The sequence below is a fragment of the Neolamprologus brichardi genome, chromosome 7 (assembly GCF_056152115.1).
Source record: "Neolamprologus brichardi isolate AB-2024 chromosome 7, ASM5615211v1, whole genome shotgun sequence".
Taxonomy (NCBI): Eukaryota; Metazoa; Chordata; class Actinopteri; order Cichliformes; family Cichlidae; genus Neolamprologus; species Neolamprologus brichardi.
In genome coordinates, this window is record NC_142110.1 from 2733539 (window position 1) to 2760000 (window position 26462).

Here is a 26462-nt window from a genome sequence, read left to right on the forward strand (position 1 = left end):
TAAATTTTAATGACATTTGGAGATTGTTTCGATGGAGTTTAATCTGCTTGACGTTTATTCAGCTGTGTAAAAACTATAACTTTAATCTCTGCCAAACCAATTTAATCAGGAACCAATAAAATACTTGAAAAAAGCCAAACAATAACATTTTTAAGTTATCTAAATGACATATATCATGTTTAACCTGAGTAGCGAAAGACGGTGGTGGGTTTGAAAACGATTAGCGGGAGTCCGGTGTTCTCACGGCTCTAGTGAGCCTAGCCCCCGGCTAGCTATCGAGCTAGTGGGTAACAGACGTCTCCGAAAACGTCGGAGCGCTTTTGAAAATATGTGGTGTCTTGATAAACTGAGCAGATATTTGAGGTTTACACAGCTACATTCTCGCCTGAAAATATGTTCAACGTTTATTTTGTGACCCAGAAAGAATAATAAGAGTAATATTAAAACTAACTAGCTGCCGCCATTGTTGAAAACTGAGCTGGGCCGCGCTATGAATTCTGGGACACAGCTTCTTCTTCTTCGGGGTTTAACGGCAGCTGGCATCCTTGTACATGCAGTGCTGCCATCTTCTGTTTCAGTCCGTTATTACACTCTTAAATCCTACTACTTATTCCTGCGTCTTTTGTGATCTTACAAAGCTTCAAACGACGCATCGACTATTAAATTAGTCGTCGACGTAATCGTGACTAGTCGACTAATCGTGGCAGCACTAGTGGAGTGTTTTAGTGACAGTACTGGCCCCTTAGAAGATTTGTTATCAATCCAGACAGCAGGGGGACTAAAAGCAGTGCTACTGCAGTAAATCCCAGTATAAAAAAATACATTTTAGCAGTACTCACAAACAGCCAGTGCAACAAAAACGGTGTTAGTGTTTCAAGAAGCATAAGCTACAACTCTAATAGGGAAGTTAAGGCAACACAAGAATAAAAGATGAACTACTAACATACTTATTTCATAAGTTATTTCATCTGCTCTCTATGCAGTTTTTATCCTTTGCTGTACACTCCAAAAACTCAAAATCTTACCAAGTATATTTGTCTAATTTCTAGTTGAAATATCTCATCACACCTCGATCAGCTACAGAGTAACACTCCAGTGAGATATAGGAACTTTTTTTTAGACAGTGCATCTTGGATCTGGAGAATTTTCACTTGTTCCATTGGCAGATTTTTCACTTATTTCAAGCAAAAATATCTTGTATTAAGTGAAAGTTCTGCAGATCCAGGTCCTAGAAATTAGACAAATATACTTGGTAAGATTGTGAGTTCTTGCAGTGTAAAAGGCAGATCGGGTATTGTCGTCACCCTGCATGTTTGTAAATGCGATAACTCGAGAACAAAGTTTCAAATTCATGCCGTGGGTGAAAATCTGAATGCGATAATTTCAGAAGGTGGCACAGGATTTTCATGTTGATGCTATAGGTCGGGGGTTGGGAACTCCAGGCCTCGAGGGCCTGTGTCCTGCAGGTTTTAGATCTCACCGTGGGTCAACACACCTGAATCACATGATTAGTTCGTTACCAGGCCTCTGGAGAACTTCACGACATGTTAAGGTGGTCATTTAGCCTTTAAATCAGCTGTGTTGATTGCCAACATTTTTAAATCTTTACCTTAAATTGTTTTTATACACAATGCTGTTATTTTTACTTCACTGTTAAAGATATTTGTGGTGATGCACTTCTCCTTTTAATGTCACAGATCTCTCAAGTTCCAACATGTCACGGCATTACATCAGTGTTTTCAATCAAAGTACTTCATATACACATTTTTTTAAATTCATATTATCCCTGCGTTCAGCACTTTGGCCGACACTTGATGTCTTTTCAATGTGCTATATAAATAAAGATGACTTGACTTCACATAATTACTCATCGGCCACTTTATTAGTTACACCTTGCAAATACAAGGTTCGACCCACTTTTGCCTCCAGGGCTGCCTCAATTCTTCATGGCATATGTTCGGTTAGGTGCTCAAAGCATTCACAGGAGATTTTGCTCCATACTGACATCATAGCGTCACACAGTTGCTGCAGATTTGTCAGCTGCTCATCCAAATTTCCCCTTCAACCACATCCCAAACGTGCTGTACTGGACTGTGAATGCTGCTGGAGTACAGCATTTGTCCAGTTTTGGTGAGTGCATGTGAAACAGTTGACAGGTGTGGCACCTGGTGTGGTCTTCTGATGCTGTGGACCATCTGTGTTCCATCTTCAGGTGCTCTTCTGCATGACTTGTATTCTGGGTTTCCTGTCAGTTTAAAATACTCTGTCTATTCTCCTGACGTCTGACATCAACAAGATAACTACCTTACATATATCCAGACCTGTTGCATTAACTACACATTCATCAGAAACAGATGAATGAGTGATGCACACAAAATCAAATTACTGTGTTTTATTTCTGTTCCTGGCACTGATTATTTCAGTGCTGACGCTGTGGTGAGGGAGTCGAGTGGCCATCACAAATAGTTAAATGACAATAAAGGTTTTGACCAGCAGGGGGAGTTTTTCAGTCTGTTCAAACAACCTTTTAGTCACTCTAAGCAAACTTTTATGTTTGTGGTTGTTTTTGTAAAAGCCACAGAATTGATACCTAGAATATCTTTGTGCTGCTTTTGTGTAAAATCATCTATTATGACAGTTAACAGACTAATGTTTGCTTGGTTTGTTCTGCGAAGAGGTTTAAGCTTTATAAGCCTGGGTTGATGCTCCTGATGGAGAGTTCAAAATAGAATTAAAGTGCTGGCTAGTAGACTAAGAGCCAGTCAGACTAAGTCCGGAGAAGTGAGGCCCTCTTACAATAACCATGTGACTTGAATTTAAATGTTTATTTTCACACTCATTTTATTGCTTTGCTATGTTGAAATTTTGGTTGTATTTAATCATAGAAAGTATGGCCATTATTAAGGTGGTGTGTTCATGATGAGGTAGTACTGACCCCTCAGAAGATTCATAATCCGGACAGTAAAAAAATGTATGGTGTCAGTAGAAGTAGTAATGAAGTATAAAGCTAATGGGGAAGTTAAGGTGATACAGAAGACCACAAAAAGCATAATCTTATCTGTAATATTTAATGCTTCAAGGCTGTAATTTATCCTAAATGTACTAATATTTTAATATCAATTACAACCACAGTGAATGTAAAACAAAGGAGGCTGAGTAAGTTTTACAAGCACATGAAATTTACTGAGTGCACTTTGGAACATTTATTGTTAGCCTGATAACGGTTGTTGGCATCACCTCTGCACCTTTACGTCAGTAAAAGGCTGTTTAATAGCTGTAGGAGTTTTTTTTTTCTTTCAGAAATGTTTAATCTTTAAGATAAGATATGCTTTATTATACAGCTTGAGTTTTAAAGCCTGTTCAAAAGGTTGCAGTGTGTGTGTTGTTGTGGGGTTATGGTCGGGGAATCCAAAAATCTGTAAAAAAGAAAATCCAGACAGTTTAGTCCACCCAGTTCATTTCTTGCTAAAATATTTCAAATTTCTAAACAAATACAGTGGTATTTCATATAATTCTTTCTAATGAATAGGTGTCTGAAAAAGAGTTACCCCAAGGACCTGCCGAGTCTCAGTGTGGTGCTCATCTACCTGGATGAAGCCCTGTCTGTTCTCCAAAGAGCCCTGCACAGCATCATCGACCGCACTCCTAAAAACCTGCTGAAGGAGATAATAATGGTGGATGACAATAGTTCTAATGGTAGGCTGGTTATAAAGAAAGAACATCTGTGACAAAAGAAAAATTTAATTATAGGGCATGCAGATTATTGTAAGTCAATACAGGCTGTTAACATGTTTTATGTGCACGCCTCTAATTTTCCTTTCCTGTTCACATCTGCCAATTCAAACAAACCATCAAAAGTTGAGTGAAGATGATCACGTCACATGTTTGTGACTAGTTTTCTTGTTTGGATGGCTTATATACATATCTGTGAAAACTGGTGTTCACTCTGTGTTGTAGCATTTTGATGACACCCAGTTTGTGCTCCGGTGGATGACGAGAGTCAAACCTTAAATACTGATCTGTATGCGCAGGTTTACGTCAAAGATTGATTTCTAGAGCAACAAAGTGACCGAGTGTTCAAAGCTTTTGCATAATTTAAAAGTTGAACATGGGTGTAGTATTTTAATTGTAAAAGGTGACTTCCACTTAATACCAATATTTACCAGCTGCCATCCAGAAGTCACAATCAAGCATCATGACGTGATTGAAAAGTATTGAACAAGACATCTCACCAGCATTTGAGAAAATATATTGTGTGAAATTGTATGAACCATTTCCTTTTTTCGCCTCCTTCATGCAGGGCTGAACCTCTGCTGACACAGATTAAAGCTGACCGAACTGTGGTGGTTTCCCCGGTGTTTGATAAAGTCAGCTTTGATGATCTCAAGGTTATTAAATATTACCCATATATCCCTCCTCGATATTTGAACCCTTAACACTACTTAATAAAAACAGTTTCACGACAAGACAAGACAGCAGGCTCCACCGAGGAGGAGCCCTCACAACAGCAGCTGGGAAGGCGTTTCACTCTTCCGATTAAGGTCGGGCAGTTTGCCACGGAGATGTGAAGGCAGCAATCAAACCCTAAAACAATAGATAAATATAACCTTAGCCTCCGGTAATTGTGAATGCTAATAAAAGTAGTTTTAACGACTTGCCCCAGGACCGGAGGCGCTATACTCTCACTGGTGGAGATAACTCGAGCACCTCTCTCTGCCGCGATATAACAAGCCACAAAAACTATATTAGTACAGATTCTAGTGCTCGGAAACTTTGAGGCTGTCAGAAAATATGAAATAGAATTACACAGTTGTGAAATCTTAGTATATGTCTTTACTACGGTGACATGAGTTGCACTGCATTTACCTACAACACCATACCTCATGCAGCCACACATGCACACCCTGTACAACAAATCCATTTTACTTCACATATTCTATCCCGGTGCACATAAAAGTAAAATTCATAGGAAATATGGAAACGTCTTTGTCACGCTTTTCTGCAAAACATCTATTATGAGAGTTAACAGATTATTGCTTACTTGGTTTGTTCTGTGAAGAGGTTTAAGCTTTATAAGCCTGGTTGATGATCCCGAGGGAGAGTTTGAGATGGCACTGTAGGATTAGTGCTGGCTACTAGACTAAGAGCCACGAGTTTGACATGTTTTGAGTTTCCTTGGGTTTTTTTAAACAGTTGTAAGTTTGCATTTTGCAGCTTTCTTATTTTTGTGGTTCATACCACCAACCTGTCTTGTTGTCAGCATCTGTAAATAAATTGCACGTTGGGTGAAGAGAATTCCTGCTTCCAAGTGTTCGTCCTTCACTGAGGCGCTATTACAATAACCATGTGACCTTTGTTTTTATTTTCACACACATTTTATTGCTTTACTGTGTTCAACTTTTGGTTGGTTGGTTACAGGAGGATAAAGAAGAGAGAAAAATAGAAATGGACAACAAGCATAATCTTATCTGTAATATTTAATGCTTCAAGGCTGTCATTTATCCTAAATGTGCTAATGTTTTTATATCAATTACAACCACAGTGAATTCATGTAAAAGAAAGGAGGCTGAGTAAGTTTTACAAGCACGTGAAATTTACTGTGTGTACTTTGAAACCTTTATTGTTAGCCTGATAATGGTTTTTGGCAGTTTTTTTTTTCTTTCAGAAATGTTTAAACTTTAAGATAAGATATGCTTTATTATACAGCTTGAGTTTAAAGCTGAAATGCTGCAGAGGACATAATTACACTGTGATCCTCTGTGAGAAACCACAATGAAGGTAAACATACGAAGAGTTGGAATAATCGGATCGTTTTTGTTGTCACTATACATTTTCATCATCTACACAAATAGAAGTTGTAAACCCAGAAAATCTATTCCTGAGGGAGTAGCTGATCAAGAACTTTTAAAGAGAAAACTGGAGAGGATCGAACAGACTCTAAACAAACTGAGTGAGTATCAGTTTCAAAGTTCACATTCTCACACGCTGACTTCTTTTCAACATTATTGATAAAGTTACCCTTCAGTGAAATAGCTTGACCTATTATTAGCTATCACATTGTAAAAATCCACCATTCACAAGAAATGTATGTGTGTCAAAAGTAAATGTGTACTCCCAATCTCATGGCTCTCTTTTTATGAATAGTTGCTCTGTTAAGTCATGGTGGTGTTGGTTGGTGGTTGGTCTTGAGGATGTGCTTCCAGTGTAGAGCAAAAGGCTATTGTGATTCTACAGGGTGGGCCATTTATATGGATACACCGTAATAACATGGGAATGGTTGGTGATATTAAAGTCTGTTTGTGGTACATTAGTATATGTGAGGGGGCAAACTCCTCAAGATGGGTGGTGACCATGGTGGCCATTTAGAAGTCGGTCATCTTGGATACAACTTTTGTTTTTTCAATAGAAAGAGGGTCATGTGACTCAAACTTATTGGTAATGTCACAAGAAAAACAATGGTGTGCTTGGTTTCAACGTAACTTTATTCTTTCATGAGTTATTTACAAGTTTCTGACCACTTATAAAACGTGTTCAATGTGCTGCCCATTGTGTTGGATTGTCAATGCAACCCTCTTCTCCCACTCTTCACACGCTGATAGCAACACCGCAGGAGAAATGCCAGCACAGGCATCCAGTATCCGTAGTTTCAGGTGCTGCACATCTCGTATCTTCACACCATAGACAATTGCCTTCACATGACCCCAAAGATAAAAGTCTGAGGGGGTCAGATCGGGAGACCTTGGGGGCCATTCAACTGGCCCACGACGACCAATCCACTTTCCAGGAAACTGTTCATCTAGGAATGCTCGGACCTGGCACCCATAATGTGGTGGTGCACCATCTTGCTGGAAAAACTCAGGGAACGTGCCAGCTTCAGTGCATAAAGAGGGAAACACATCATCATGTAGCAATTTCAAATATCCAGTGGCCTTGAGGTTACCATAATGAAGAATGGACCCACAGCCATTGACATGTCAATGGCTGTGAACAAAGAGAAACTTGTAGATAACTCATGAAAGAATAAAGTTACGTTGAAACCAAGCACACCATTGTTTTTCTTGTGACATTACCAATAAGTTTGATGTGTCACATGGCCCTCTTCCTATTGAAAAAACAAAAGTTGTATCCAAGATGGCCGACTTCTAAATGGCCACCATGGTCACCACCCATCTTGAGGAGTTTGCCCCCTCACATATACTAATGTACCACAAACAGGACTTTAATATCACCAACCATTCTCATGTTATTACGGTGTATCCATATAAATGACCCACCCTGTACATCGCCACCACTGCTACCATTACCTGAAAGCAGAATGAGACAGAGCAAGCCAAGACTGCCAACTATAAGGGTTGCAACCAATGAGAAATCTCCTTTCAATGCTTTTTCTTTAATGCTATTCATTGCATAAAAAAAGAATTGTCCACTAAGGTTTCTTGTGTATAGTTTTCTTGGCGAATGTTGCTGTTAAACACAGCTTCGTCCATCTTATATGGCATTGCTCTTCAAGCGTATTCATCCATTTTTCATTTTTATAGACATTGCTTTACCCTGCTCATGTTTTGGTTGTTGTATTTAATCATAACAAATATGGCCATGATGAAGGTGGAGTGTTGTTTTAATGGCAAACTCCGGTAAAATTATGTTTTTTTCTTTTTCAATGTTAGGAACCCAAAAAAGTGGAAAGATGCATGCTAGATTTGATCTGTGTGACGAGTTTTTGAAGAGCACTTGATAAGTCGAAACAATTCTGTTAGCCGGTTTCTTCTTCTTTTGCCCCAACCATGAATAACAGTTTTCATCCTTCTGTTTTTCAACCTCCACAAAAGCAAAGCTAACCGAGGTTTTAGGTCAAAAGAATTTCACAAATTCCATTTTACAAAATGTGGACAAAGAAGAAGAGAAGACCGTTATGTCAAAGTTATACCCAAACTCCGTCCTGTTTACCAAGTGGGGCGATGGCCTGACAGAACAAGAGCAGAAGGAAGCTGAAGGTCTGTTTCAGATTTATGGATACAATGCCTTCCTGAGTAACCAGCTGCCACTTGACAGGAAGCTTCAAGACACAAGAGATACCAGGTACATTTTGTTAATGAGATCTGTGACGGTCAAGTATTTTTAGTTATTTATTTATTTTCTGCTGTAAATTCCAATGTTGTCATCCTTTGTCCTAGAAGAGCTTAAAACGATCTCACTACTCCCAAGTAAACCTCGAAAAACGGGGCTGGGCTAATGGTCTGTTTGAGCTTACTAAAACATTAATCTAATACACACCATCTCATGCCGTTCAGATGTCTGGCAAAGAAATATCCCAAAGATCTGCCGAGCATCAGTGTGATACTCATCTACATAAATGAGGCCCTGTCTGTCATTAAGAGAGCAATACAAAGTATAATCACCCACACTCCAAAGAAGCTGCTGAAAGAAATCATTCTGGTGGATGACTACAGCAATTACAGTAAGCTTACAAAGATAGTCCTCGCTAGGGATGGGTACCGGTATCCGGTGCCATCATGGCACCGGTTCTGACATAAACGGTAGTAACCAGACCGAAAAGCAGCGCACATTTCGGTGCTTTTTTTTCCTGAGCTGTGATACACTTTAGATTCTAGCCAATCATTTTACGTTTCCGAGGATAGTAGGCGGGTCCAGGTACGTACGTTCTTTTAGAGCAGAGCTACAGATTAAAAATGTCCAAGGCGAAGCGGTCAAAAGTCTGGCTGTACTTCACAGCAAAAGATGCAAACTCAGCAGCTGCAACAAGTGCTTTAAGCTGATACTGTGATACTGTCAAAGGAGGTAACACCTCAAATCTGATGAAACATCTGGAGACGTATAGCGCTTTTTTTAAAAGCCGAGAAACGCGCCGTATTTGATAGCTTGCTGCGAGACCTCACATCGAGCACATCTACTGCGGGTGTGGTGCCTGTTATCGACCCGGAGTTAGCAACATCCCCCAAAAACCCGAAGAGTACAGTCCTGGCCCCTAGCCCTGCCAGTGTAGCAGAAATGATGAGGATGATGATGCAGCAGCAGCCGTTCTTCTCTGCGTGAGTAGCTTAATGTTGTTCTTGTGTAATTTACGTTGAGTAGGCTAACCACGTTATTACATTAATGCATGTAAGGTGAACTAGCAAACATCATCATAGCTACATGCGGCTGTCTTCTTGTTTGATGGCAGATACTCCCTTCACCCTGGCCAAAAAGGCTAAAATGACCAAAGAAAAAGTGGAAAACAGTTAAACATGAGAGGTTTTTGGACAAAGTTTGTGTTTTTTCCATTGTTTAAGCACTGCTTCCAGCCAAGAGTGATACCATATATGCCCTATAGCTGCAGAAAAGGCTAACATTGTTATCTTTTTACAAAAAAACAGCTGAACATGAGAGGTTTTTGGACAATTTTGTGTTCTCCATTCTTTAAGCACCGTTTAAGCACCGGCACCGTTTCAAAAGTACCGGTTTGGCACTGGTATCGGATAAAACTTCAACGATACCCATCCCTAGTCCTCGCTAATGTCACTCAGTATTTTGAACTACATCAGCTTTGTCACAGATCTCTATTTCAATTGCAGATGACCTTGGAAAACCCTTACAAGACTACATAGATCAAATTAACAAAGAGATGCCTGGATTAGTGAAGAAAGTGAGACATATGCAACAAATGGGCTTATCACAGTCCCGGATATCCGGTTGGGCGCACGCCACAGCTGACGTTGTGGCCATTTTAGATGCCCATATTGAAGCCACAGAAGGATGGTAAGTACATGTTTTAACTTTATGGTTTGTTTTTTCCCCCCAGGAAAACAAGAGTAAAGTAGGAAGGCAGTCGAGGAACACATCCTCCACCAATCGGAAGTACCCATTTCCCTCCTTATTTAATGAGTTATTTCTTTTGCTAGCGCTTCAAGTTCAGATAAAAACAGTAATTTTGGATGAAATCTTATGAACAGACATACTGGAAAGTTCTCTTGAGATCATTGGTGTCTTATTTGTTCCTCTTCTTCAGGGCAGAACCTTTGCTGGACAGGATCAAAGCTGACAAGACTGTTGTAGTGTCCCCTGTCTTTGATAAGGTCCATTTTGATGACCTACACGTGGAAAGATATATCCCATTTTCTCATGGCTTTGACTGGGCAATGTGGTGCACATACGAGCCCTTTGGCTCTGAGTGGGTAAAGAAGATGGATGAATCACAACCGGGGAAGTACGTGAAGCGTGCAAGCAAAGAGGCGATAGAGACAGCATCACAAAATGTATCTCAAGCACCAGTGGAAACTCTCTTGTTGCTCCACAGTGAAATGTTGCTTTATGTGTCTTAGTCTGTTCTCTGTGACATTGGATTGCAGACAATATAGGTAGAGAATTGTTGGTAAAAAAAAACAACTCATGTGTTGGTTTTTGCCCAGGAGTCCCTCTGTTATGGGAATCTTTGCAGCAGACAGAGCTTTTCTTGGAGAAATTGGTGGGCTGGATGGTGGGATGACAGTTTATGGTGGGGAAAATGTTGAACTTGGAATTCGTGTAAGTTATTAGTAATAATACTATAGTCCACGCTTTTAAACTATTTAAGATTGAAGATTTGCCAATCACGGCCATCTGATCTGTGTCTACTCAGGTGTGGCTGTGCGGAGGAAGTATAGAGGTTGTGCCCTGCTCGAGGATAGCCCACATCGAGAGGGCCCATAAACCATATGCACCTGATCTCAGCCCTACCATGAGAAGAAATGCTCTGAGGGTGGCAGATATCTGGTTAGATGAATACAAGAAAAATGTATTTATCGCGTGGAATGTCCCACTGGAGGTTTGTATGATGATTTATAATATAAAGTTTATGTTTAGTATAGAGATGGACCGATCCGATATTACGTATCGGTATCGGTCCGATACTGACGTAAATTACTGGATCGCATATCGGAGAGAAAAAGTTTATTTATTAAGCGCTTTTAACAGACAGGCAGTCACAAAGCGCTGTACACAAAGATTAAAAGATTAAAATAAACAATACAATCAATAGACATTATACACAATGTAAAAGATCAAATGTAAATAATGTAAAGAATATAAAATACGTAGATCAACAAAAGGCTTGTTTGAACAGAAAAGTTTTTAACTGCTTTTTAAAAGAATCCACAGAGCAACTAAGGTGTGTTGCTTATGAAATCCGTGAAGTGCTACAGAGAAAATTACATTTTATTTATGTAATTAACACATTTTGAACTCTTAAAGAAATATAACAAAAGGAAAGCTGAACTAAAATGATCCAGCAAACAAAAACTGTTGTGAGACGCCAGCCTTATATCTCCTTTTGGCTTTTGGAGCCTTGACCTGACTTTTAAAAAGTAATTGGAAAAAAAAGCACTATGCTGCTAAAAAAATATAGATATTTGCAAATTTCTGCCTAAATATGTATTTTACCTGGTTAATGTGTGCGGCGGGGCGTGGTCTGCAGCGCCGCTGCATGGAAGGTGGATGCACCTGAGCTGCACCCGCAATCACGCCTCACTGTTGTGTTGTCGGGCTGTGAGCTGCAAAGCTAAAGCCGGCTGTATGCGTACAGCAACCGTGTGTGAAAAGTGGTCAATAAAGAGATGCTGAAAAGCGTGTTCATGCAAACATCGTCGGGTCTGCTGTGGTATGTTTACAATGGGACTTCTGCTCCTGAACCTCTGCGCACAGCATCTGCAGATCGGGGCTGTACGAAGTCACTTTTATCTTTACGCAGGACTGTAAGCTGCCATCTGTGAGGCGTGAGCGGTGTTTGTTTTTAACATAGTTCACGGTGGAGCTGTTGACATAATGTGGATTGGCCTACCTGGGGTTGAAAGTCTCGATAAATGCACGGCGTTTCGGCGGGTATACCGGCTTCCGCGAGTGTGACGCTTATTTTGAGCGATGAAAAATAATAAAATATAATTTTATTTTTATATTTCAATATCACAATAATCTTCCAATTTAGAACTACAAGTTAAAAAAAGAACTAAAGACAAATAAAATACACTTCAGCTAAATACTTCTCATTTATTTTCCCAAACCACGCGGAGCCGCAGTATAAGGACAAAAGAGCCGCGGGTTGCCGACCCCTGGCCTATATTATAAATTACTTTATAATGCAAATTAGCTTACACTACCAATTACAAGCTTAAACTGAGGAATATCTTTCTTCAACTTTTTTTGTACCTGGTATACTATTTGTCCTATTTATTCAGGAGAGATGCTTCCTTTTAGTGGTTGGCTGTTTTGTCCCTAAATGTATTGTTCTGTTTAAAAGTTCACTGTATAAGTCTATAGAATATTTTCTTCTTATTGATCATTTTAGCCAAAATGACACTTTTGTTGAGGGGGAAAGGCTTTCCAAGGTAACGCTGCCACATTATTACCTCAAACCTGACAGTTTTTCACAAAAACTACAGTAAACACAGCTGTTTTAGCCAGCATTCATTTCATGACATTTCTTTTAGAAATAAGAATGTTACTGTGGAAATCATGCTTTCTGGTGTGACATCTGACACACAGGATCACATGGTCGATATTGGTGATGTGTCTCAGAGGAAGGAGCTCAGAGAGAAGCTTAAATGTAAACCCTTCAAATGGTACTTGGAAAATGTCTACACCAGTCTGTTAACATGGGATAACATGTTGGGTTATGGTGTGGTAAGTGGCTTTTTATTTTGCTTTTTGAGCACTTTGTCACAAGGACAAAAATATCTATTAGAGTAAGTTCAAGATAAGAAATGTGGTGGTGTTAAAAGTTAGGTTGTATTTCAGGAGGCTTTCCATGATTTAAGACTCTAAATGTGGTAAATTAAAAAAAAAAAAAAAAATGTAGTAGCAAAGCTCAGGAGATTTAAATATATCTTTTTAGAAACTGTACCCACACAGTAAGTATATGATTCAGTACAAAGCAAATAAGCAATTTTGACACTCCAGTTACGGAACGACCTTCTTAAGAGCCACTGTGTGGACCAAGGACCTGTTCCAGGAAATATCCCCATCCTGCATGGATGCCACTTCCAACAACCACAGGTAATGTAGTAGGGCTGCCACGATTAGTCGACTAGTCACAATTACGTCGACGACTGATTTAATAGTCGACGCGTCGTTTGAAGCTTTGTAAGATCACAAAAGACGCAGGAATAAGTAGTAGGATTTAAGAGTGTAATAACGGACTGAAACAGAAGATGGCAGCACTGCATGTACAAGGATGCCAGCTGCCGTTAAACCCCGAAGAAGAAGAAGCTGTGTCTTAGAATCCATACCGCGGCCCAGCTCAGTTTCCAACAATGGCGGCAGCTAGTTAGTTTTAATATTACTCTTATTATTCTTTCTGGGTCACAAAATAAACGTTTAACATATTTTCAGGCGAGAATGTAGCTGTGTAAACCTCAAATATCTGCTCAGTTTATCAAGACACCACATATTTTCAAAAGCGCTCCGACGTTTTTGGAGACGTCTGTTACCCACTAGCTCGATAGCTAGCCGGGGGCTAGGCTAACTAGAGCCGTGAGAACACCGGACTCCCGCTAATCGTTTTCAAACCCACCGCAGTCTTTCGCTACTCAGGTTAAACATATATAAGTCACTTAGATAACTTTAAAATGTTATTGTTTGGCTTTTTTTAGTATTTGTTCCTGAGTAAATCGGTTTGGTTGAGATTAAAGTTATAGTTTTTACACAGCTGAATAAACGTCAAGCAGACAGCTGATTATCAGAAGTGTGAGATGCTCCAGAATATACTCTGGTGTCCTGTTATATTTTAGATAGCAAGGAGTTTATTAAACTTCACCGAAACAATCTGCAAATTTCATTAAAATTTAATAAACTATCATCTTGTCTTTATTTTTAGTTAGCACATACCTTAAACACTTAAAGTTGTAAACTAATGATAGTTATATAAGAGCAGATGCTGCTGGTGCAATAAGCTGTATGTCCAATGGATGATGATCTGATTAGTCGACTAATGGCAAAAATAATCGGTGACTAGTCGACTATCAAAATAATCGTTTGTGGCAGCCCTATAATGTAGACAACCAAACTACCAGGATAATAAATATGACTGAATATAATTTGAAGTTATTACTTTTCCTTTTAACAGCACTGCTACTACAACACAGATGGTGAAATAATCATTGGGGGGATTACATCTCACAATTATAACAGTGATCGCTGCCTGGTTGATCCAGGCTCTGGAAGTTCTCCCACCCTGCAGGAGTGTCCACTGGCAAAAATGAATGAACTACACATGCACTGGGACTTCAAACAAGTAAGATCTTGGTCGATAACAATCATGGTAATGTTTAAATGGCGTCCCTGTATAGTGTCTTTTCAGGTGCCACTGGTGGGAGGTGCTAAAGTCAAAAATGTTCAGATGCTCCTACTGACATACATCAATGTTTGTTTTACAAACACTTGTTGTGCACTGTTGCCTCATACTTTCTTTCAACCTGTGGCAGGGCCAAGCAATCATGAACAAAGCAACAAACAGATGCCTTGAAATCGCCCAGGGAGCAAACTTTTACTATGAACTCATCATTCAGCAGTGCAGTGGGCAGAGCTGGAGGATCGAGCATCTCGTCACAAGCTTTTAGTGCCGTTTTTAACATGAACGTCTGTTATATTAAAGTGTGCTCAAACTTGATCTCATTTAAAATAAATTTCTTTTTTAAAAAAGGTCAAAACCATTTAAGCGTGTTTTTGCAATGATATCGCTGACTACCCTGGAAAATGTTTGCAATTCTACAGTTCTCACTACAAATAACTAGAGTACACATTTTTCTACCTTTAAAACATTTGCAAAATTCCTGGAGTTTAATTGACTATGTGCACGTTAGCATATACTACTTCCGGTGCGGAAACTCCTGTGGGGAGCTTTGTTTCCGGTGTCCTATTCGCGCCTTGTTTACAGTCCAAAACAAGTTAAGCAAATGAATGAATCAAGCGGCGATTTACATTTCTATAGATGTCTCGGGCATTTACCCAATATATCTGTAAACGATGTTCATCGACTTGTTGATATTTTTCCCCCGTGCCTCAGAGCAAAATAGAAAAGTTAGCATTTTCTCGTGCACAGGGTCAATGAACAGCTAATGTGCAAAATCCAGAAATTGACATTTTGAAAAGAGGTTTATTTGATTCATGAAAATATAGTATAATATATCCATATGTTGTGATACAATAATTATGATATAGTGTTGTGCAAAATATTGAAAAACACAGGTGTGCAGGTGCAAGCATTCAAGTTCATTAGACTGGTGTGTCATCTCTTTTTACCCCTTCTATTGTGCAAATAGCCACAAGTAAAAATAGCTTTATTGCTCAGGTTTAAAGGTAGTCACGACCTGTAGTCTTTGTCAATACACAGATCCACAGATAATTACCTTTTAAGAATTATCTTTCGCAGAACTGACATTGAACAGTTGCAGCAAGAAAAACAGGAATGCATGATGACTGTACGGCTTGGACGTCACCCGTGAGTGAATAAAAGGGCTCTTGGTCCACTTTATGTAAACCTGATTGTGCTGCAATGCTAAACTCCATTAACTCTGCATAATTGTACAGGTGCAAAAACAATACTCTTTATTGTATCGTGTTTAGATTTGGAATTTTTAAATCTCTTTTGTATATTTTAAATTTAGTTGAGCTCATTCTTTAGTGTACTTTTTCATTCTGAGATATTTATCTTATTGAGCTAAGCTGTGGGTTTTTTCATGTTTTGACTGGTGTAACAGTAATTTCCCAACTTTAAGGACCAATTAGGTTTTTGTTTTGCTTCTTTTTTTGACCGACTACAGATTGACAATAGATTAACGAGCAATTCTAATTTTTTATTTTATTTTAACGAAATTGTGAGTGAGATGATGGTGTGATATGTGTCTCAGATGCAGTGGAGGGGTGGTCCAGTGGGTCCAGTGGGTGTGCTGTCCTGGCAGGCATTGTGTTATTAAGCCTTCCCTATTTGAGTAACTGCTGGAGCCCAGAGAAGAGAGAGCGAGGACAGAACTGTTTGCTTGTTCTAAGCACATATTCAGCTGCAGAGAACAAACCTTTACCTTGTACTGCTGTGTGCGCCAAATCCTTTGCCACAACAGCCTCACTAAATCAATTAACATCTGGCTCGAAAGGGAAAAACTATGACCAAAAACAACAATTTGCTGTAAATGTATGCACTCAATTGACTACTAAAAGTCAAATGTAGTCTGGAAGGTTTCTAGGTGTGTAGTTGCCATCAAAGTGAAGCCATTGTTTAAAAATTTGTTAGATGTGACTCATAAATACTTGGAAAAGGGTACAGGAAATAGGGATGTGTTCAGCTGGAGCACCTACCAACACATTAAAGTATTGTCTGTGTGCCACCAGGTCAAAATGAGGTTCAGATTAAGGCTATTGCACACACCTATGCATGTGCATCCCTGTCTGGCTATGGACAGAATTTCTAAATGGAATAATGTCACACAAACTCAAGATGAAGTTAAGAAACTTTACAGGTATGTCACTGACACGAAATTTACAGCTCAGTTGAAAGATAGGGGTGGTCTAAGACATGCTGCTGATAAATGTAACCTGTTTCATAATGGAACCGTAACAACCGTGACAACATTATACTTTTAACCTCGGGTGTGTCTATGGGTTTTGGGTGTGTGTCTGGGAAGGGTTACAAGTTTCAAATACTTTGAAGTTCATCATTCCACACCGATAAAGATTATTCACGAGTGGAAAACAATGTCAGACACTTGCCAATCTTCCCAGGACTGGACATCTCAGCAACATCACCAGAAGGTCAAACTGTGCAATGTTCAGAGAAACTGGAAAAGAAATCCACATCGCAGACTCTACAGGGCTCAATTAGAATATTCAAGTTAATGAAAGTATCCAAAGAACAAGACTGAACAAGACTCGCTCGTTTGGAAGGATTACCAGGAGAAAGCCTCTAAATTTTAAAAAGAACACGGCAGCACAGGCTAGGGTTGGAAAATTGTATCTGAACCACAAGATATCTGCAAAAATGTATTTTGCACACACAAAATCAAACTATGATATTGAGCTATGGTGCACAGTGCCACAATTGGTGAAAATCAAACACAGCATATAAACTGTCAAGCAGAGTGGTTGATGGGTAACAATTTATTCTTGTTGTGCAGCCACAGGACTTGGGCACTTTGTACTCACTGAGCTGACCAGGAACGCCTCGTACATCAGGTATTCTAGAGTGAAATGTGAGTCCATCTGTCTGACTTGACCAACAGAGCAATGATGCCAAACACACCAGTGAATCTAAAACAGAATGGCAGAAAAAGTAAAGAATCAAGCTGTTGCAATGTCCCAGTCAATGTCCAGACCAGATTCAAGCCAATTAAAAGGCTGAATGAGCTCTAAAGAAAGCTGTGCACACACAAATGCCCAAGGACTTCAATGAACTGGAGCAATTTTGGCCTCCAAGATTCCTCCGTAATGGCATGAGAGGAAAGAATTACTTCAACTTATTGGTGCTAAAAAGTATTGAATTATGGGGTCTACTTAGTTTACACACTGCTTCTGTTATTTTTGAACCAATAACGAGAAGGTATAACAGGTCATATGTTGTTCATCTGGGATTGTAAAATAAAGTTATTTTAAAACCTGAGGAGGTTATTATTATTATTATTATTATTATTATTAAGTAAGTAAGTAAGTAAAATTTATTTATATAGCACATTTCACAGATAAAAATCACAAAGTGCTTCACAATAAGATCAGACACACAAGTTAAAATTAATTAAAAGCCCGTTTGTATAAAAATGTCTTCAGCTGCTTTTTAAAGGAGTCAGTAGAGTAAGACAACGGCAGGGAGTTCCACAGCCTCGGTGCCTGAAAAGCCCGATCCCCACGTGTTTTAAACCCAGTATGTGGGACCACCAGTAGTCTCTGACCTGAAGACCTAAGTGCTCGGGATGAAGCATGAGGTTTCAACAGGTCAGAGATATACTGGGGAGCTTCACCGTGCAGAGCTCTAAAAGTTACAACTAAAATTTTAAAATGAACCCTAAAATTTACAGGCAACCAATGAAGAGAAGCCAAAACTGGAGTAATGTGTGACCTTTTGTTTGTACCAGTTAAAAGTCTTGCCGCTGCATTCTGTACAGAGATCCAGAGCTGGTTTGTTGAGACAAGTAAAAAGACCGTTACAATAATCCAAACGAGAAGAGATAAAAGCATGAATCATCTCAAGTTCTGCCTTTGACACCAGTCTGAGTTTAGAAATGTTTCTTAAATGATAAAAACAGTTCCGGACAAGTTGTTTAGAGTGTTTCTCAAGAGACATTAAGAGACATTGAACTGTCAAATATAAAACCCAAGTTTCTAAGGGGTCTAAAAAACTGATATGCTGCTTAATTTCTGAGAGCATGTGATCAGGTGCAACAATCAAGGTTTCTGTTTTATCTGCATTTAACTGGAGGAAACTGTCATTGTTTGATTTCTGACAGACAATTATTTAAACAAGACAATTTATAAAACTCAGAAGCTTTGAAAGAACAGTACAACTGAATGTCATCAGCATAGAGATGATAAGAAATATTATTGTAATGTCTGATAATTTGGCCTAGAGGGAGTATATACAGCAAAAAGAGAATAGGACCTAAAACAGATCCTTGAGGTGCCCCAGAAGGCAGAACTGATGTTTCCGACAGCACATGATTTATACAGACGGTAAAAGATCTCTCAGATACGACATAAATCATTTAAAACAACACCAGTAATCCCAAACAAGTCCTTCAGCCTATTTATCAGGATGCTGTGATCAACAGTATCAAAAGCAGAGCTGAGATCCAACAGAACCAGAACGGTGTACTCTCCAGACTCTGCTGCCATCAGTGACACTTTAAGCAAAGCGGTTTCAGTGGAGCGCAATTTGCGGAAACCAGACTGGAAAATGTCCAGAACATTGTTCTTCTCCAAAAAGTTGTTAAGTTGTTCTGCAACTGTTTTTTCCAAGATCTTTGACACCAATGGTAATTTTGATATTGGCCTGTAACTGCTTGGAAGAGATGGGTCCAAATTTGGCTTCTTTAATATTGGTTCAACAATAGCTTGTTGGCCCTTCTGGCCAACACCAGTAGGCGGTGGGTGAAGTGTCTTGCCCAAGGACACAACGATCGAGACTGTCCGAGCCGGGGCTCGAACCAGCAACCTTCCTATTACAAGGTGAACTCCCAACTCTTGAGCCACGATCGCCCCAATCAAGGATGATGGAGAAATATTAGACCTGACGGCAGCGACCTTATTAACAAAATAGTTTAAAAAGTCATTCCAATCAGATTTAGTATAGACTGGTACATGAGGAATATCAGGAGAGACAATGTTTTTAATTGTATCAAACAATACTCTGGGATTTTTTCTTTTTTGAAGCTGTTAGATTAGCAAAATATTCAGTTCTGGCATTTTTTATCATGTCGTTAAGTGAGGAAATTGATTCCTTGAGATGTACCCTATGGACCTCAAGCTTGGAAGCCTTCCATAAACATTCCAACTTGTGACAATATTTCCTAAAATTTCGCATATTTTCATTTATCCAAGGACAGAAATTTAAAGAATGGACAACATTTAGTTTCAGAGGTGCCACCGTATCTAAAATAGATTTACATTGATTGTTAAAAGACAAAATAAGTGAATCCATATCATTTTGAGCCATGTGAGGGTCAAACATGGCAGAGAACCTTCTAGCAGCATCCTGGTTTATAATCCGCCTTTGGATCATCAATTTAGGAGGTGAAGGATCCACGTAAAATGACAAATTAAAGAATATGCAACTATGGTCACTCATATGGACATCTTCCACACATACATCATGTATATTTAAACCCAGGGAGAAAACGAGATCCAGAGTGTGGCCCTTTGTATGTGTGGGGCCAGAAACATGCTGCTTAAAGTTAAAAGACTCAGTGATAGTGATGAGCTCAGCAGCAGTGTTACAGGAAGCGTCATCAATATGAAGGTTTAAATGTCCCAATATTACAACCTTCTCCAGTTTAATGATCGATGTCAGAAGGTCGTTAAATTCAGTTAGAAAGACCCCAGCAGGTCCAGGAGGTCGATAGATTAAAATACAGTAAAAGGTTTTCAGAGAACCGACCTTCATCATCTGTGACTCAAATAAAGAAAAGAAGTCCGAGGTCATCAGTTTGCATATGAGTCTGTCCTGGTAAACAACAGCGACATTAATATGTCCTTATATGTAAGACTTAGACATACGTTTATGTTATCAGTATGCAAAAATGTACAGCCTCTCAGTCATCATTTCATCATTTTTTCTTTAATCCAGTCACATCTTACAATCAGTACTTAGACATATTCAGGGTTCAGGGTTCACACATACTTAGAAATATGAATAAAAAAGAAAAGACAGTTTACTTATGGACTCGTGATATTAATGAGATGAAGTAGGAGTTGATTTTTATCCTTTACCCACTGAGGAATGTAGTCATTTTTGTGTGATAGTCTGTTGTGCACCTCCCCTCGTCATCTGGTAATATGGTGGTGTTTTGGTCTTTGCAGACTTTTCTGCAGACCTCTTTTTAGTCCCAAAGAAGCATGAGGGATACTTATCAAGTCTGAGATTGGAGATGAGAGTTGTTTTTAATTGGTTTGGCTGGACCATGTTTATTAACACACTATTCTTGGACAATTACAAAGAATTCTTAAATTTACATTATATCTTTTATTGTCTGCTACATTCACGAGGCACAGTCAGTTTTTCGGGCGGGTCTGGACGCACAGGGCCTGCCCATGACACTGACGCTGCTTGCTGCAGGGCGTACCTGCCGCGATGGGCGGGTAGCGATGTTCACGTGTCTGCTCCACTAACGATTTAATGGCATTCACATCAGGAGTTATCAGCTATTTGATCTCGTCCAGTCAATAGATGAGCTTACCGTGTGTGTGCGCTTCTTTGTGTCCTCTCACGTTGGATTGTCTGGCTGGGAGGCTGGTGTGTTATCAGAATGAGGGGAACGCGGATAAAACGGCTGTTGTTGTTAGTGGGAGCTGTGGGGGTCATGCTGTACTTCGGCATCTTTCTGAAGAATGGCGTGGACACTAAAAAAGAGATGGACACACCGCGTATGAAGACCTCGTCCAACCTGGAGGAAAGAATCAACGATCTAAGTGAGTTCAGTCAGATTAAAGTTTCTCTTTTAGATGATTATTATTATTATTAAGATTAAATGCTACCCGTGGGTTTTATATGAGAAAGAAAGTTAAATATGGTAATAAAATTAAGCAAAATATCAATTAAATTCAGAGGCAGTTTTACATGCACATGTATTGAAGATATGACATTAAGTCAATGCCCGGCAATGATTTATTAGTAAAAAGTAGGGGGAAAGACATTAATGAAAGCACCCTTAGTATGGTTATAAAAATAAATAAATAGGTCTTTTGCAGTTTATTGTTGACAAATGAGATAAAATGATAACACAAGTTTATGTCCCTGTTCAATTAAAGTGTTTAATACTGCAATTTTAGCTTTTGAACGTGCAGTGTATTTTTATTTATGCTTTTGTTTTTATCCTTCTGTATGCATGTAAACAGAGGTAGGAAATGTAGAAGATGAGTGCATGTATCTAAGAAAGTTACTCATTCCATTTCTTTGATCGTGTTTTTGCTTACATTCTTTTCTACTGAAGACAAAGTACTCAGAGGTTTTGAGAAAAAGCAGGATATCATGCAGAAAATATTGGAAGAGGACAGAGAAAAAAAAAGAAAATCAGCAGAAGTCCAACAGCCAGCAGTTCAAAAGCAAGCAGAGAAGAAGAAAGATGATGCAAATATCCAACCCCAAAATGAAGCAGATCAAATGAAGAAGTCTGAAAAACTGTTCCCTAACTCGGCCTTGTTCAAGGAGTGGGGGGCAAATCTCTCTGAGGATGACCAAAGAGAGGCTCAGAGCCTGTATGAGAAGTATGGGTACAATGTTTTTCTGAGCGATCGCCTCCCTCTGGATCGACCTCTTCCAGATACCAGAGATCCTCGGTACAACTTTTATTTTTCATGATTTTAATCTTTCATTCTCTCTCCTACGGAGCCCCGCAGGGGACATGGGAGAAAAACAAATAAGACGGACTTTTGCGAGATCTCGCAAAACTAACTACTTAGTTGTAATATTACTCTTTCTGGGTCACAAAATATTCTTTTAAGATATTTTGAGGCGTGAATGTAGTTGTGTAAACGTCAGATACCTGCTCGGTTTACAAGACATCACATATTTGCAAAAGTGCTCCAACGTTTTCGGAGATCTGACACCCACTAGCTCGAAGCTAACGGGAGGTCGAGATCTACTACAGCCGGTTTCCCGCTTTCCCGGCACATCGTGCCTCGACCTCCCGGTCGGCTTCAAGCTGGCGGCCTCCGAAGAATGCGGCTAAAACTTTTGCGAGATCCCGAGTTTGTTTTGTGAGATCTCGCAAAAGTCCGTCTTAATTTTTTTTTTCTCCCATGTCCCCTGCGGGGCTTCGTACTCTCCTGTACATTCAAAGAAAAAAAATTACTCTATCCAGTTCATTTCTTGCTAAAATATTTCAAATTTCTGATCTTTTTAATAAATAGGTGTTTGAAAAAGAGTTACCCCAAGGACCTGCCAAGTCTCAGTGTGGTGCTCATCTACCTGGATGAAGCCCTGTCTGTTCTCCAAAGAGCCCTGCGCAGCATCATCGACCGCACTCCTAAAAACCTGCTGAAGGAGATAATAATGGTGGATGACCATAGTTCTAATGGTAAATTGGATACAAACGATTGGTTATAAGCCAATTCAAATATATCATCAAAAGCTGAGTGAAGACCATCACGTCACACGTGTTTGGGACTAGTTTTCTTCTTTGGATGGTTTGAATGTGCTGGTATCACTTCCTTACCCACACTTCCTTCAGAAAAAAACACAACTATCTTTTTCCATTCAGAAAATCTGAAGGGTGACCTTGACATGTATCTGAAGTCGCTTGAGCAGGAGAACCCTAATCTCCATATTGTGAGAGTGAGGCACAGTGAGCAGAGAGGTCTCGCTCATGCCAGAGTATCCGGGTGGAGGGCTGCTACTGCTGATGTGGTGGCCATCCTGGACGCTCACATTGAAGTCCATGAGATGTGGTAGGAACATGGCAGAAATACATATATTCAATTGTTGGTTTAAGTCTTATATTTTCTGTTTTCTTTCAACATTATGTTACCACATTGTGTTAAAGAACATATCAATGCTGTCTTCATGAGATTAGCTACAAGTTTACCAAATATAAATTGCAATCAGTGATTTGAGGCCATAGATGTGTCGAAGTTTCACGACAGATTTGCTGAGAGTAATACGTTTTATCTTTCTCACATACAAACACTTTACATGTCTGATTATCTAAAACTGGCAACTGTCCAGTGATTTCAACTACTTCCTGATCTACAAGTCACAGAGCAGCTTTACTGGGACAATAAAAGACTTGTTGCACTGTATTGGTGGTAATAATGAAGATGCTCCTGCGGGCGCCTTCAGGCCTGGTGGGTGTGGCCCTGCTGGTGGACTGGCCACACTCAAAGAACGCACCTGCTGCTGATCAGGCCTCGTCGGGGGAGCTACTTGGGAGAGTCTTGGAGCTCCCACCGACGCGGGATCAATGCGTTAGACTCTCAAGTCAGTGTGCGTTTAGGAAGTGCAGATCGTGTGTGCCCACGGGGGTCAGTGATTAACGGCTGCCTCTATTGTTCTCCTACAGGAGGAACGTGGAGAGGAAGGACAGCACGCACAGGGTGTGCAGAGTCACGAAAGCCGGGAGCACGAACACGGACGCCACTAGAAGACACACACGGGAGTCTTAGGGAACACGGGGATCAATTGTGCATCAATATTTACCTTCGCTGTAAATAAACGCACTGTCTTTATTCAGAGCTCCGCGCCTGGGTCCTCCTTTCCCTACATCCTCACGGTCTGCCAGCCAGACCGTGACACAAAAGTGGTGTGACCTCATAATTCCAGCTTATACCAGCTGCCATAATCATGCTGCATAGTGTGATTGAAGAGTATTGACCCAGACATGTCAGCAGTTAATGAAATGTACACATTAGTTGACTAACTTTCCCACCTTTTCTTTTTTCCCCTCCTTCATGCAGGGCTGAACCTCTGCTGACACAGATTAAAGCTGACCGAACTGTGGTGGTTTCCCCGGTGTTTGATAAAGTCAGCTTTGATGATCTCAAGGTTACTACATATCATCCCAGTGCACACGCCTTCGACTGGGCTCTGTGGTGCATGTACGAGAGTTTTACACCCGAGTATTACAAACTTAATGACGGTTCACTGCCTGGCAAGTAAGTTCAAGTGAAATCAATGTAACCAATATAACAGCCATATTAACTCTATCGTTATGATCTAACATCAATATAATAGTTAAAATAGAGAGCTCTTTGACTTTAGGAGTCCATCTGTCATGGGGATCCTGGTTGCTGAGAGAAAGTTTCTGGGGGAAATTGGAGTCCTTGATGAAGGAATGAAAGTGTATGGTGGAGAAAATGTTGAGCTGGGAATTCGTGTGAGTAAACATCCCATAGTTATAAATTCTCTTTCATAGTAAAGCAAACATAAGTGTCTTTGCCATCAGATTATATAGAACATTTGTGCAGATGGACCTTCTGGATTTTGTTATAATCACCACAGGTGTCCTAATCTGCAGATCATTTAAAATGGCTATAAACATACCATAGAAACTGAAGGTGCAGGTAGCAAGTAAATGAATTGCATTATGTAATACAAACAAGGAGATGAGGTCTAAAGTCATATCTTAGCCATGGAAAGAATAGTGACTGAGTTTTATTGTGCTTTTTTTTCATGTAGGTATGGACATGTGGAGGCAGTGTTGAAGTTGTTCCATGTTCCAAGATCGCCCACATCGAGAGGGCCCACAAGCCCTACATGCCTGACCTGGGTCCTGCCATGAAGAGAAATGCCCTCAGAGTTGCAGAGATCTGGATGGATGAATACAAGCACAACGTTAACCTGGCTTGGAACATCCCATTTGAGGTGTTTTGAGGCACTGACACAAACAGCAAATTATGTTTTCTCTAAAGGATATTTCATTCTCCTGTTCACAGAATCATGAGGCCTTTGAGTGTTCTTTGTGTTTTCAGCATCGACATTTAAGGAAATCTTTCTTTAGATTCTTCCTCAGTCACAATCTGTGAATCGATTCACATCTTTTTCTTTGTTCCTGCAGAATCATGGAATTGACATAGGCGACATTTCAGAGAGGAAGAAACTCAGAGAAAGGCTGAACTGTAAACCTTTCAAATGGTACCTGGATAATGTGTATCCTAAGCTGGATCCCTGGGACGACCTCCTTGCATACGGAGGAGTAAGTTTAATTTTCTCTGTTGCTTAGTATGTTTGTTACAGTCGAGTCCTGCAGGATGTGTGGGAATCAGTGTTTTCTCATGTTTTGTCTGTATCCATTTGTAATATGTATAATGTTCTCCTGATGACAGATGAAGAACCTTGATGCTGACATGTGCCTAGACCAAGGTCCAGTACCAGGTCACACACCGATTGCCTACATGTGCCACAACTTTGGACCTCAAGTAAGTGATTATAAATGGTGTATTTGTAAATTTGTAATTTAATTCAAAGAAATCAACTGAGTGTGACTGCATGATTTGGATTTAATTAAAAACATCATTGCTTTTCATGTTGTACATTAATGAAAATTGTGTCTCTTGCAATTCTCTGTAAAGTTAAGGCTCTCATAAACCAAACATCTCTGTATCATGCTGTTATACTTCATTATATTACATGATATATTTTGTGGACGTGTGGGGAAACAACTGTAAAACAAACACATATCCAATATACATTCTGCAAAACAAAGCAATAAGGATCATAAATAAAACCACTTCAAGAGAACCACCAAATCCAATTTGTATTAAATTTAAAGATTTGTTGGACAATGTATAAAGCAGCAAACACTTCTTTGTCCCACAACATTCAGAACTTGTTCCAAATAATACAATTTTATTTATATAGCACGTTTAAAACCAGGAGGTACACCAAAGTGCTTCACAGTAAGCAATAACAGTAAATGATTACACTGAGCAGTAAGTCATTAAAACAAGGTAAAATAGAGAAACAAACAAAAGCTTTCGTAAGTAGAGGTAGGGAGAGGTCATGATTATCCAGAGAAACGAGTAGTGATACAGCAATTAATGAGCAGCGAGAATTAGCGATTTGGAAAAGCCAGGCTGAATAGGTACATTTTCAAGGGTTGAATGGAGTCAGAGGCACGAATGGTGAAAGCAAAAGCACTCAAATAAGACCAAATGACCCACGACCTGAGAGGAGTTTGTCTAAAAACAATACATTGAATAAATAGAGGAAATGTTCCTTTCAGTGATTGAACTGTCTCAGTTTATAATAATGATAATAATAATGGATTGGATTTATATAGCGCTTTTCAAGGCACCCAAAG

General features: G+C 39.6%; 2 protein-coding genes across 2 annotated transcripts in view; both read left to right on the plus strand.

The window, feature by feature from the left end:
* The first annotated feature begins 5772 nt into the window (after window positions 1-5772).
* Window positions 5773-14630, plus strand: LOC102777476 (putative polypeptide N-acetylgalactosaminyltransferase 8). Its single transcript, XM_087844324.1, has 11 exons — window positions 5773-5950; window positions 7830-8079; window positions 8292-8458; window positions 9573-9756; window positions 10007-10204; window positions 10407-10521; window positions 10616-10801; window positions 12514-12651; window positions 12928-13023; window positions 14093-14260; window positions 14451-14630. Exons 1-11 carry the CDS (start codon window positions 5773-5775, stop codon window positions 14583-14585), a joined length of 1815 nt encoding a protein of 604 aa, XP_087700450.1. The 3' UTR covers window positions 14586-14630.
* Window positions 14631-20972: 6342 nt separating this feature from the next.
* The window catches only part of LOC102784361 (putative polypeptide N-acetylgalactosaminyltransferase 8), an 8072-nt gene continuing 2582 nt past the window's right edge, over window positions 20973-26462 (plus strand). The window contains exons 1-9 of the mRNA XM_087844589.1: window positions 20973-21135; window positions 21657-22002; window positions 22576-22742; window positions 22926-23112; window positions 24118-24315; window positions 24422-24536; window positions 24839-25024; window positions 25218-25355; window positions 25486-25595. Of these exons, the coding sequence (XP_087700715.1) occupies window positions 20973-21135; window positions 21657-22002; window positions 22576-22742; window positions 22926-23112; window positions 24118-24315; window positions 24422-24536; window positions 24839-25024; window positions 25218-25355; window positions 25486-25595 (1610 nt within the window). The remainder of the gene's footprint in view (window positions 21136-21656; window positions 22003-22575; window positions 22743-22925; window positions 23113-24117; window positions 24316-24421; window positions 24537-24838; window positions 25025-25217; window positions 25356-25485; window positions 25596-26462) is intronic.